Source organism: Poecilia formosa, unplaced genomic scaffold (assembly GCF_000485575.1).
Source record: "Poecilia formosa unplaced genomic scaffold, Poecilia_formosa-5.1.2 Scaffold52, whole genome shotgun sequence".
Classification (NCBI taxonomy): Eukaryota; Metazoa; Chordata; class Actinopteri; order Cyprinodontiformes; family Poeciliidae; genus Poecilia; species Poecilia formosa.
The window spans coordinates 1,127,482-1,139,971 of NW_006799991.1; the positions used below are offsets into that span (position 1 = coordinate 1,127,482).

General features: G+C 39.8%; 1 protein-coding gene across 1 annotated transcript in view; it reads right to left on the minus strand.

The window, feature by feature from the left end:
- Nucleotides 1–450: 450 nt before the first annotated feature.
- acbd6 (acyl-CoA binding domain containing 6) overlaps nt 451–12,490 on the minus strand; it is a 33,843-nt gene continuing 21,803 nt past the window's right edge. Inside the window, exons 7-8 of the mRNA XM_007552689.2 lie at nt 4,116–4,146; nt 451–1,369 (exon numbers count right to left, since the gene is read on the minus strand). Of these exons, the coding sequence (XP_007552751.1) occupies nt 1,215–1,369; nt 4,116–4,146 (186 nt within the window). The 3' untranslated portion in view covers nt 451–1,214. The remainder of the gene's footprint in view (nt 1,370–4,115; nt 4,147–12,490) is intronic.

Consider the following 12,490-nt stretch of genomic DNA (forward strand, 5'->3'; position numbering starts at 1 on the left):
TTTTATGAGTTTACTTTAGATATGAATTGGTTACTTTTAAACATGAGGAGTATATTAAAGCTGCAAAATATTATAAACACTAGACAATATATATGTAGCATACACCTGTTGGAGTGGTTTTTAGTTGGTCTCAAAAGTGTAGAAATAAATTTAAATCTATTATTTAAACTTTTACCACATTTAATGTGACATTCTGCACAATTCAACTGAATAAAAACTGAAGCAATTCAAGCACAACCTAAAACTAATACCATGTTAAAGCACCTTCTGGCTCCACTACCAGTGTTTTTGGCAGGAGTTTTTCAGTATCCAATACCTTAATCTGATCGCTCAACTATAGCTGGTAATGTTCTCTAAATCTACCAGGTGTTAAGAACGTCTTTTGTCAGAAATGAATTAGCTGACCACTGTTTCTGCTTACAGGACCGAGCAACTGACGGAGGCCAGGCGAAGCTTTAATTAAGACTTTAATGATGAAAACTTAGAAATGAATGAAGCATTCCTTAATATACAACAACAGAATCATAAACTAACTCAGAGAGGACGAACGTAGAATAAAAGTGTGTCAGGTTATCAGGTTTCAGCTGGGAGACGGGTTGATATGAAGTGTCTGTATGGTGCAGTACATTATGTTCATAATACGTTATGTGGTATTGTTCATTTTTGTGGATTGTTCTAAAAGTATTTTCCCAAAGACTGAATAGTTCTCATAAATCCAGATACGTCACATCAAAATGATGCAAAATCATTCCAGTAAAATGTTTCCAAGACGTTATCCAGTTTATTAATTTGTCATATGGTCCACGTAGATGCTTGTTAAGCAGAAGTTATTCTGGGAGTGCTTCCCTCAGTACACCAAAATTATTGTCAACAGATCTTTACTGGTTACTACAATGTCTTGCAGTAACCATCATGTTATCCTGTTCTACTGTACAATCAACATACAGTTTTACAAATAACTGAAAACACATGCAATGCCCTGTTTTTGTCTTATCAGATGGGACATACATGTTCACAGATGAACTCCAGAAGAGCTAAACATGATTTCAGATTCACCTTCAAAACTTGAAAACTAAAGAACAACAAAACAAAACATCTGCAAACCGCAGAACCTAGAAAGTCTTTCCAAGGACCAAGGACAAGTAATGGGAATACCGGACAAATGTGTGGAGAAGAGACGAGAGAAGACTTGGATGGCACTATAAAGGGATGAGCTAGCCTTTCGGAGCGGTGTACTGGCGCAGGAGTGTGGAGATGGCGCTGGATTCAGTGACCTCCTCGGGAAGAGAGCCCTCCATGTCTTTGATGGATGGGTCAGCGCCGCTGTTCAGGAGGAGCTCTACAATGTCAGCAAACTCGCAGGCGGATGCTAGGAAACACAGAGGACATAATGAAGCAGAGGCTAGGAGGAGGTGTTCAAAGCAAAGTGTTGAGTTCATGAAGGAGAAAATAATTTTTCTGTAAACTGTGTCGATACATGACTAACTGGAATATGGAGATATGGAGAATTATCAACAAGTCATATAAAAACAGAGAACAAAGCACGCAAGCTGTATGTGTTTAGACAGACATGTTGCTAAAACATACATGTTTTAGCAACATGTCAAGATAACAATTTTTGCTGGACGACAAATTGTCCCAGGACTCATTGCGATAAACTATAAAACTGTTGTTTTGAGACCAATTTCAAGTAACATAATAGCAATAATGGCATAATAATGCCAGAACACATTCTCATGGATCAATAAAATTTTAATTCTAATGAACATTTAAACAGTGGAACTGGAAGACATTTGAAATATCCAAAACAAATAAAGAAAACAACAGAAACAACAAATGACATTAATTATGAAGTCTGTGTAAGCAAAAAATATCTTTTGAAAAAAGGGATAGTTGAGACCCAAACACCAAACTGAAGACTTTTATCAGTCAGTTTTTAGTAAAAGGAGAGGGAATACAGAAAAACGACAAATAAACCAAATGGAAATGATTGAGTTTCTTTTAATTTATCATGCAATTAATTGATGTATTGTTTATTGTGACTGGCCCAGGTGCCATGTTAGAACATTGCAGCTTTGTTGACCTTGTTAATTTACCAACGTGTTACGGCTGACCTGCAGATAATTTGCTAGGACAAAATACCGGTTGGAGTCAAGAAAGATGTAACATTCTGAACAAATCTCCATTGTATAATTACACAAAGGTAATACTGAGAAAAAGTAGAGTCCAGTTTTACTGCACAGTAAAGCCACTTAATGCCTTAAATAACAGTAAAGAAGTGTTGCACTAAAACATTTGGTGCATTCCTTTTGTTAGAAATTTGGTTGGAATAAAGATGAGCAAGAAGCATAGAAGGGAACAATAAACCTGCCAGGAATAGGTTTCACTTTAGATAGAAAGATAAAAAGAGTTGTTTTACTTTTTATATAATTAACTAACACTTAAGAGTACTATGTTTTATTCAGCAAGTATTTAACCATATATGTTTTGCTAAGCTATTGATATGATAAAGTTAGACATGCCTCTTTAGTGATGGGTATCTGCTTTAGGTAAACCTACCAAATATCTTTTCAACAGCTAGCATTGTTTAATATAGCATATGTAGAGGATTGAAGTTAATGAAAAGCTTATCTGCAGACCCTGCAGTGACACTAGCCTGGACCTGAGCCTCCTTCAAACACTTCATTTCTGCCCCACTGGCAATATGTGGCCCGCTAAAAGGGTCTTCTCTCTCTCTCCCTGTTTCAGTGCAGAATAAAGAGGAGAAGGGACAGCTTGCACTTTCCTAACCCAGTTAGTGAGTCCCATCATTCCTGATGCACCTCTAAACCATGTGGCACCCCCCCGCCCCACCACCTCCTCCCCTCTCTCCCTAGCCCTCTCTTGTTGTGAGTGCTCTTCTCTGTCAGTATCAATCGCAGGCTCCTTTTAAAAAGCAGACTTTGTGCTGTGCCACGTTCGCTGATGTCAGCAGCTGCGGTGATTGACAGCTAGGCCTTTTAACCTGCAGCCCAGAGGTGGCTGACGGGCCTGGATGCTGGTGGGAGTCCAAATGCGCGAGATGTGATGATACATCGGAATGCATGTGGGCAAGTAAGCAAATGTGAGTGGCACGTATGAATGCGGAGGTGAATGAAGTGTTAAAAGCTCAGGGAATCAGCCAAATCAGACTGAGCTCGACTGCTTTTTCTTTTTTTTTTCTTTTTTTCCGCTTTTTACAGCTTTGCTTGCAGCTTTCCTCTTGTTGCTCTAAACAGTATTTTATCCAGCCAGCCGAGTGCGCACGTGGCGGGTGTCTCGGCTGGGCCTTGAGCCGTAAAAAGTGGCCAGCCCTCAGGGGAGCAGTAGAGGAGGAGAACAATTTATGGTGAGCAGTAAACCCTCAATTAATCACTTGCCAGCCACTGCGGCCCTGTGCAAAGAGAGGTAGGAATGAATTTTCATTCTCTGCTATTTGTCTCTTTGAGTTCATCGCTTATGTTTATTAGTCATCTTTTTATACCACATCCTCAGGGGCTGCTCTGATGAGTGCATGTATATGTGTGTGTATGTAGCCTGCTGGTAGGTGATGCAACATGCCCGCTCCGACGCCACCACGCCGTCGGAGGACAGATGGTGTAGCAGCTCATACACACATGTACGCTCATAAAGAGGCTCAAAGGACGTGAGCACCGCCCATCAGGGACACGTGTGTTGGGGCACGAGAGGGTCAGGGGAGTCTGAGGACCACTGCTGATTTCCTCTGGGAGGTCTGGCGATTATTACACACACACAGAAAAGTGTGCACACACAGACACACACACACACTCAGCTAAGGAGGCACACATACAAACCAAAGAACAGAGAAGAATCACAGAGACTTGGTGAAAAAATAGAAAAGTGTTGAAAATTAAGATGAGGAATGGAGCAGAGAGTGAGAAGAAATATGATAAATCTGAGACAAATATGGGCAAAGGGTGTGTGTGTGTGTGTGTGTGTGTGTGTGTGTGTGTGTGCGCGTGTGTGTGGGCAAAAAACAAGCTGCTGTACAAAAAGGGAGGACGCATGCAGACAACATAGTCATGACAATGTACGTTTTTTCAATTGCAGAGATGAATACAAGGGGGGCTCCTTACCATAATGTAGCGCTGTCTGCCCTTCATTATCCTGAAAAAGGCAAAACAAGTGTTTACTTCAGCAGACCCATGACAGAGGAGCAATAAAATACTCCAGAGTGAGCAAATTCAGAGAATAATCAGGGTGAGATGCTGCATCTTTGCACTGCATATTGCAAAAAAAGTTTTGAGCAGTCAGTGTCTGTAGTGGAGGACATACTGACTGCTTTTGTTCACTCTATTTTCTCTGGTTATACTCTCCATTTACTGTTTACTGCTAACATTAACTTGAAATTCTCACTTTGTCCACCTTCCCATATAGACGGATGTCTTACTGACACACTTAGAAGTCAAGATCCAGCATGTTATAGACACGTCTCTGCATGGACACATCTCCAGCACGTTATCAAGTGTTCTCTTAATTTTGTCATTGTACTGTTTTTTGTTTTGTTTGTTTGTTAATTGTTTTGTGGGTTTTTTTTTTTTTATCACACAAAGCACTTTGAATTGTCTTGTTGCTGTCCAAATCAACATGTCTTAACCTTGTTAAAGCAAAGGTCACAGTTAAAGATTGTGTTTACTGTTAGATATGCTGCTTTTGTCCTGCTATAAAAAGAACAGGTCACGGTCTCACTTACTATTCAAAGCTGCGTTTTTCAGCAGATTGCTGCTCAAACTGAGTCTGGGTCTGCAGAGTCTAAAAGTGACAGTCTGTGTCAGAAAGTGTGCAGAAAATCCACAAAGGGTCTCTCATGTGGACGAGGATGACTCTGTGTCTTTATAACAGTACAAATGGCATTTGGGGTCAAAGGGTCAGAGGTGGAGATGTAACTCTTGTATGAATTGTTTGACTAGGGACAAGGGTGGGGAAATATGTGTGTGCGCAGGTATAATGAAGCAGAATATATGACAGGCAACATCAACAGCAGAATCACTTCTTAATCACCACTCCAGACTGCCTTTGCACCTCATAATTGAGACAAATGGATCAAACTGTTGCCACTGGTCTGAGAAATGAAGAGCTTGTACTGAGCACAGTGTTTTGAAATGCTCAGGAAGACAAATTGATTCGCATTACGCCAAGGGAATGCAAATAAAAACGTTGCAGAAAAAAAACAAACAAACAGAAATAACAACCTCCTGGTATATCAAAAACAAGCAAAGCGTTACATAAAAGTTTGATACATCACACAATATGAAGAAAGAAGCGGTAATAAGATAAAAACCCAAGACATGACAAAAATGATAGAGCTTTTTTGACATTTATGAAAAACCCGTAGTAAACAAAAAATGTTTTCCGTCCTGATTTAAAAGTGTCAGTGGTTCCTGCGTGTCTCAGTCTTTTGGACAATTGGATCTAGAGTTGAGGAGCACACTAGTAACTAAATGTGCCTTGATGTGTTTTAATTTGAGGTTTAAATTTGCAACGATTCCTAAATCTATTTTGGTCCTAAAGGCCTTTAGTGGAATAAACAGACAGGAAAACAGGCAGAGAGAAGAGAGGAAGACATGCAGCAAAGGTCTTAGGGACGGGAATCGAACCCAGGACGGCTGCGTTGAGGCTTCTACCCTCTGGATGTTGCACTTGCTCTACCTGTGCAACACACAGCGCCCCAGCATTATTAAAAGTGATATTAAATATCAATTTTTAAAAATATTTTAGAAAACCAAATGTGCTGTCTCAAAATGTCTTAATTCTTTTCATGTGACTGTGTTCCTTCTACTTTTCTTCAGTCCTAACATCCACCTTTCTCACTCTGCCTTTCCGTTTCCTCTTCACTTTCATGTCCTCTCCCTCTCTTTTCCACCCAGCTTCTGAGGCTGGGAGTCGGTGCATAGTGAAACCATTGCTGTGCTTTTCTTGGTCTCTCAGGACCAGCACTTTGGGGACCTGCTTATTGGATTAGCGCTTGGTATTCCCTCTGGGTGGATTTCAGAACACAGATGTGAATCGCCACCAGTGTGGAAATCAGTGATGTGATTCAACCAAGACAGCAATGCTGTCTGTCTGCAGGTAAAAAAAATCACAACTTAAGATGTTCCGCACAAATTGTCCATTTTATTTTTCTGCTGTGTGTAAAGCAGAGTTGAGAAAAGTATCATAAAAATACAGCTTTTAAATAAAGATTCTTATGGCAACTGCCATAAAAATCTGGTTATAAATATAAAACTTTGAAGGTAGTGGAGAGGGTATTATGTCAAATCAACTTTTTATTTAGCTTTATGTCATGTTATAATGTTATTCCCTCATCAAAAATATACCTGGAGTTCAGCTTTGATTCTTTAATGCAAATTTGAGACATCCTTGAATCTCCCATGGTAACCAATCAGGGGTGCGTAAACGAATACTCCCACAAAGCAACATCTATTTCCATGCAGTCCGCCTCATAGAGCATCCCTCTCCTGCAACTCTCCCCTCTCTGCTCCTACAGACTAGTGGCAGCAGTCAGCAAACACGTGGAGGAATTGTAAGTACTCCTAAGAATGGTTGTAAATGGCATCATGGAGGAGCACTGAGGTCATGATGGGCGGAAGAGGGCGTGTTGGAAAGTGTAGCAGCTTCTTAAAGAGATAAAGACCAATTTCAAGGTGTCAAATTGCATTTCTATAATAACTGATGGTAACATAGTTACCTGATTGTGGTATAATATGGCACTATGTGCCTAGAAAATACAAAATGTCCCTTCTTTAAAAAAAAGTTCCTTGTTTTTGTACACATCAAACAAAAGCAAAAACAGTGAGATGGGGACTGAAATGTAAAAACTGAAGTGTGTTAAATCACCTAACTCCATAGCTTTATTTAAAGTGAAAGGGATTACAGTTCCCATGTTAATTTTTTAAAACACAATGATCTCTTAGCTTTCTCATACAAAAAAAGAGTAATAATAACAGATTATGAGCATATTTGAAGAGGATTATAGTATATGTAGGCAGTGCAAATGCAGCCTAAGGCCTTCTTGCATGACTGTGGGGGTCATTCTCCGCAAACTTTAATGCCCCTGGATTCAGGACGGAAGCTTGATGGAATCACAGGAAATTGGATTGTCTTCTATTTGCTTTGGAAGCAGACACTCCCCCTCCGACCCTCTTACCTGCAGTCAACATCCCCCACCCCTCGCTCTCCTGTCTCCCCTGTTCCCATCCCATTATGGAAGCATGTCGCACCAAACCTTTGCTTTTACATGTCATCCAAAGTTTCCTCTTGCAAAACAGAAACGCTGGGCTGGATGTCAGCAGAGAGCTCAATAAAGTACCATAGTGGCAGAGGAGACCCGGCTCAGAGTGCTAGTGTATCACGCTCATGGGGAGGGAGGAGGCGGGAGCAATATGCTTAGAAGCTGCATGGATCTATCAGTCTGATTACAGTTTTGCTGAATTCAGGTCCCACTAATCTATCATTTCTACCACACAAATGATGTGAAGCAAGATGAATGTAAGGAAGAGAAAGTGAATTAGAGGGATATAAAAAGAAGGCAAGCAGTCTTGTGAAAAAAGGAAACACTGTAACTAGTCCAAAGTTGTTTGAAAAAAAAAAGAATAGCAAAGAGACCAAATAATAATTTTAACTTAAAGGAGCAGTTTCTGTTATTTTAAGTACAAGAACAGCATAGGTCAAACAACTAACTCCGTAACTCTAACTCAGGCCAGTAAAAAAAAAAAAAAAAAATTTACAAATCTATTTCGCTGTATTTTTGAAATACCAAATATACAGCTAGTGGTTCATTATACTTTGTTCATTTTCTGAACTTGTGGCTCTAAGCAAATAAAGCTCTAGCATTAACAGAGTTTGGTGTCTAACAGGGCTAAGCTAGCCTGCCACATATTTTTTTGGACATATAGTAAAACTACACAGCACTAGCACAACAACTTAGAGACACTATTTATAAATTGCACATAATTGTCACTGCTACAAAACTAAATGACATGCAACAACTTTTGCAATGACAGAAGAATAAGGTTGCTCCATATCGTACCACAACATGCCAACGCTCTGTCTGTACTGATGAAGTACAACTTCTCTCGGTATGCCGAATGCTTGGACTGGTCACAGTAGGACAGCTTGACCAATTTTCTGATTAATCCAGCTAATAAAGATTGGACAACTTGAGACAACTCTAGACCAACTCTAGAATGGAGGACAAGATTTTTTATTTATTCATTATGAAGACTCCTTTGAAGACTCCTTATAAGAATACACAAGTAAAATAGAAATGTGATAAAATTTGATGGATTTTTTACAGACATTAACATATGTACCAAAGCAAGCATAAGTGAGATGATAAGTGTAAAGTTTGGATGCTTAATCATTCTACAATGTATTCAAAAAACAGAAAGATATTGCTATTGTTCATTTGCAACAAGTAAAAATGTTGATGCATACAACATACTGTCAGAAAATTTAAATACTGCCCAAATTATTCAACTTGCTGAAATTCACTGTTAATAAATAAACTAATTTAGAGTATAAATATTGCAGTTCACTAAACCTGTAGTCTCTCTCAAGAAGACATCATGATGTCCAGAGATAAGTACATAGGTTTTGTTGACAGTTTTGTAAAGCCAACCAAAAATATTTTAGTTTTTATTTCTAGGAACTAACTACCAAGGTGGAATGGGCTTACATATTTGTCTCATTACAGTGATCTTTCCTGTAGCTCTCTTTTCTTAGCTCATTTTTCTGTGTCGCAGTAAACTTTCTTTGGGCTTTTCTTCCTCTCTTCCCTTCCCGCCTCCTCCTTTTCTCCTCCTGCTGTCCCTGACAGCAACATTAAACAAGTAGGGAAAAATGAACAAGCAATTATGATTTATGATCAATGCATGCAGCAGCTGCTGACTTTTATAATGACAGTGGTTGGGGGGAGGGAGGATGAATGTGTGTGTGGTTTGGATGAGGGGGAATCAATAGGGGCCTGGGATCATTGGTATGCAGATTCCAAGAGATAGGGTTATGACGAGTAGGTGCCATTAATCAGAAAGCCGAATGCAGATCAGGATGGAAGAGATGATACTCCTATACGGCATCATAAGTAAATCTGGAGCAGCTACTACAGAGCCAAAAATCAAAAATCAGACTCTGTGTGCAATAAATTACACAGTTTGTGCGTGGCATCCAGTTTTTAAAGATACTGTGTTTAAAACATTCAATGAAAGCTTCCAAAGGAAAAAAAAAAATCTTAGCAAACTTTTTCCTGCAAAGTGAGATTCCCTTATTATTTCATGCATCTTACATCAAATGTATTAATATATATTAATGATATATGGGTGGCGCAGTTGGTAGAGCTGTTGCCTTGCAGCAAGAAGGTTCTGGGTTCGATTCCCAGCCCCGGTCTTTCTGCATGGAGTTTGCATGTTCTTCCTGTGCATGCGTGGGTTTTCTCTGGGTACTCCGGTTTCCTCCCACAGTCCAAAAACATGACTCTAGAAATTGTCCCTAGGTGTGAGTGTGTGTGCATAATTGTGTGTCTCTGTGCTGCCCTGCGACAGACTGGCGACCTGTCCAGGGTGTACCCCGCCTCTCGCCTGGAACGATAGCTGGAGATAGGCACCAGCAACCCTCCCAACCCCACTAGGGACAAGGGTGTAAAGAAAATGGATGGATGGATTAATAATATATATATATTAGCTTAGTGAGATTATATATATGACATTTACAGTGAAAGACAATGAAGAGGATCGTGCAGATCCATCTCTTTGTGTTATGATCTAAGTACTGTAGTCTTTAAGTACTGTAGTCAAATATTCCCAGGCAAATCTTGTTCAAAGCAACATGCTAAGTTTATTAGGCAGTAGAACAATTTTTAGATAATGGCACTGAAATATGTTATAAGCCAAGCCATCAATAAGTCACATCAAAACTTATAACTCAGCTGCTGAAGGTGTTCAGTATGTTCTATATAAAATCCTTGCAGGCAGGAGCAAATCATAATCTTATTAAAGATTGTAGTTGACAGAAAATATCTTCCGGAGTAAAGAATAAAGGCTGGCATGTTTCAGGTGCTCCCAAACATTATAGTAAATTATAAATTCTGACATCTACATGGCTTAGCTTTTAAGAATTATAATAAGGTGTTGGCCTACAAATACACAAGCCATCATATCGAAAACAAAAAGTCTTTATCAATGTGTTTTTGAAAGTAGGTTAGACATAGTCTTGCACATGAATTTGCCCTTTGTATTTGTGTGCGGTTATCCTGCTGGTGAGTGTCTGAAAAGGCCCCCTCTTAAAAGGATCTGGGGCCAGCCGTAATCAGATTTAGGCATCTGTCTGTGTGCAGGGAGAGGTGAGTTTAACCATTCATTATGTGAGCGCTGCCACCCACGGCCAGATTAGCCTGACACCAAACTCCCTGCCCTTCACATGTCCAGGAAGTGTCCTTCACTTGCCTGGAACTTCACCCTGCCCCCTCTGATTCAAACCACCGAAAAGAAAATAAAAAAAATAAAAATACACAACTTCTATAAAACAATAATAACCTATTGGATGTTTTGGATACTTTTCGTTTGTCTTTTCTTGATGGAAATGCCTCCCTGTAAAAACCTTGCCAGTCTAGGACAATAGCAATGCTTTATCTCGGTCAGGTTTATTGAAATATCCTGAACACGTCATTACGTTTTGACTTTCTGGTCCCACCAAACAAAAGAAACTGGGTTTTCATCAAATTTGCTTCTCGATCTTTTTCTTACATGCTCATCTTCTCCCCCTACATTTTTCTCTTCCCCCTCCATGTCACTGGGCTTGCTTATCCTCATGGGACACCTTAGCCTCCATTAAAGCCATCAAAAGAGGAGGATAGGGCTGAGGCTCAGAATTAACCTCACCAGAGGCCCCGTCTGTCCTCCTGCGGCTCATCGATGATGTTTAAAAAGAAATATATGAAATAAATAAATACATAAAAGAGTGTAATATGAAAATCAATGCCAGCAGTGGGGGCTGTGGCTGAGGCATTTGGAGAGAGGGACTCATAAAGCTGAGTACTGCAGGAGACTGATGGAAGGCAAAACACTTACTTTGTTTATTCTCTCTCCTCGGCCCTGTCCCCTCCCCTGGCTGTCTGAATCCAGCTCGCACTCCCTCACTCTGCCCCCTCTCTCTGTCTGAAACAGTCGAGGACAGCTTTAATGCGCCTGACAATTTATGTGGATGGTTAAGAACGATGGAAATCAAATAGTTGAGTGTAGGCAAGGCCCAGTGAGTGGCCAATAAGAAAGAAACAACAGCTGATGATGGCAAAGAGGACTGTTACCTGCTTGAATGGCTCTTTAGGCTGCACTATTACTGTCAAGTTGCTGGCTCTTTTCTGAGTGCTCATATTATAGATTCATAACTGTTTCTGTGTCTGATAGGCGCTTTTAACACAGCTTGGCAACAGCTTCCTCATTTCATCGAGTTGGACTAATGTGCAGCAGGTACTAAATATGAATCCCATATGAGCAGCTTACAGTGTCACTTATAAAATGTCAAAGGCGGTGTGAGGTGGATATTGTGCCTTTTGTGTGGTTGTATGAACTTTTACAGAGGTATGCGTTCATTCCTACTTCCTCAGAAAGAACCATCTTGAGCTCGACCAATGTTGCGTGGAAACCAGAATAGCTGCTAAGCAGCAAAACTGCTGTTCTAGCATCAGCTAATCTTAGTGTTCATGTGGACGGCTTGGCAGGAATGCAGGCAGCCTTTTAAAATAAAACAAATTTAGATTGATTTAGATTGAGCATAATATTTTGCACTTTGAGTCTACAAGTCTCCTTAGCTATAAATCCATCTTTCTTGGAGTTAGACCTTCACAAACCTAAATATTAAGCTAAAAATAATACTTATGTGTAACATTTAATAATGTTCACTTGGACGTAAGTGCAGAAGAAAACGTTTGAACAGCAAAAATAGCTAAATCATAGTGTTACAAATCTTGCAATTTGAATATTATGAGTATCAAACAAAAATAAAATGTTCTCTGTGTTCAACAAACAATGCAATGGTGTCCATCTCGGAAATATTGATACATTCCTTTGGTTTGGCTACTTAAAAGTCCAGGCATCATATATATATATTTTAAATGTTAAAAGAAGCCATGAAAACTAAAGCAGGGTCTACAACGCATTGTTTCAAATCGCTATTATCACATACTTCTCCAGAGATTTCAATTCTTTTAAGCCCAGCTTTACAGTTAAACCTGTAAAGCTGGACATGATGGACAGACTGATGGACAGACGGATGGATGGATGGATGGGAAGAATTGACAAGTGGATGGATAATTCCACCCAGGATAAATAATCCTGGGTGGCCAGGATAAATAATCCTGGGTGGAATTATCCATCCACTTGTCCAATGGAGGGATGGATAGATGGAAAAATTGATGTATGTATGGATAGATCGATGGATGTGATGACTGAGGGTTGAA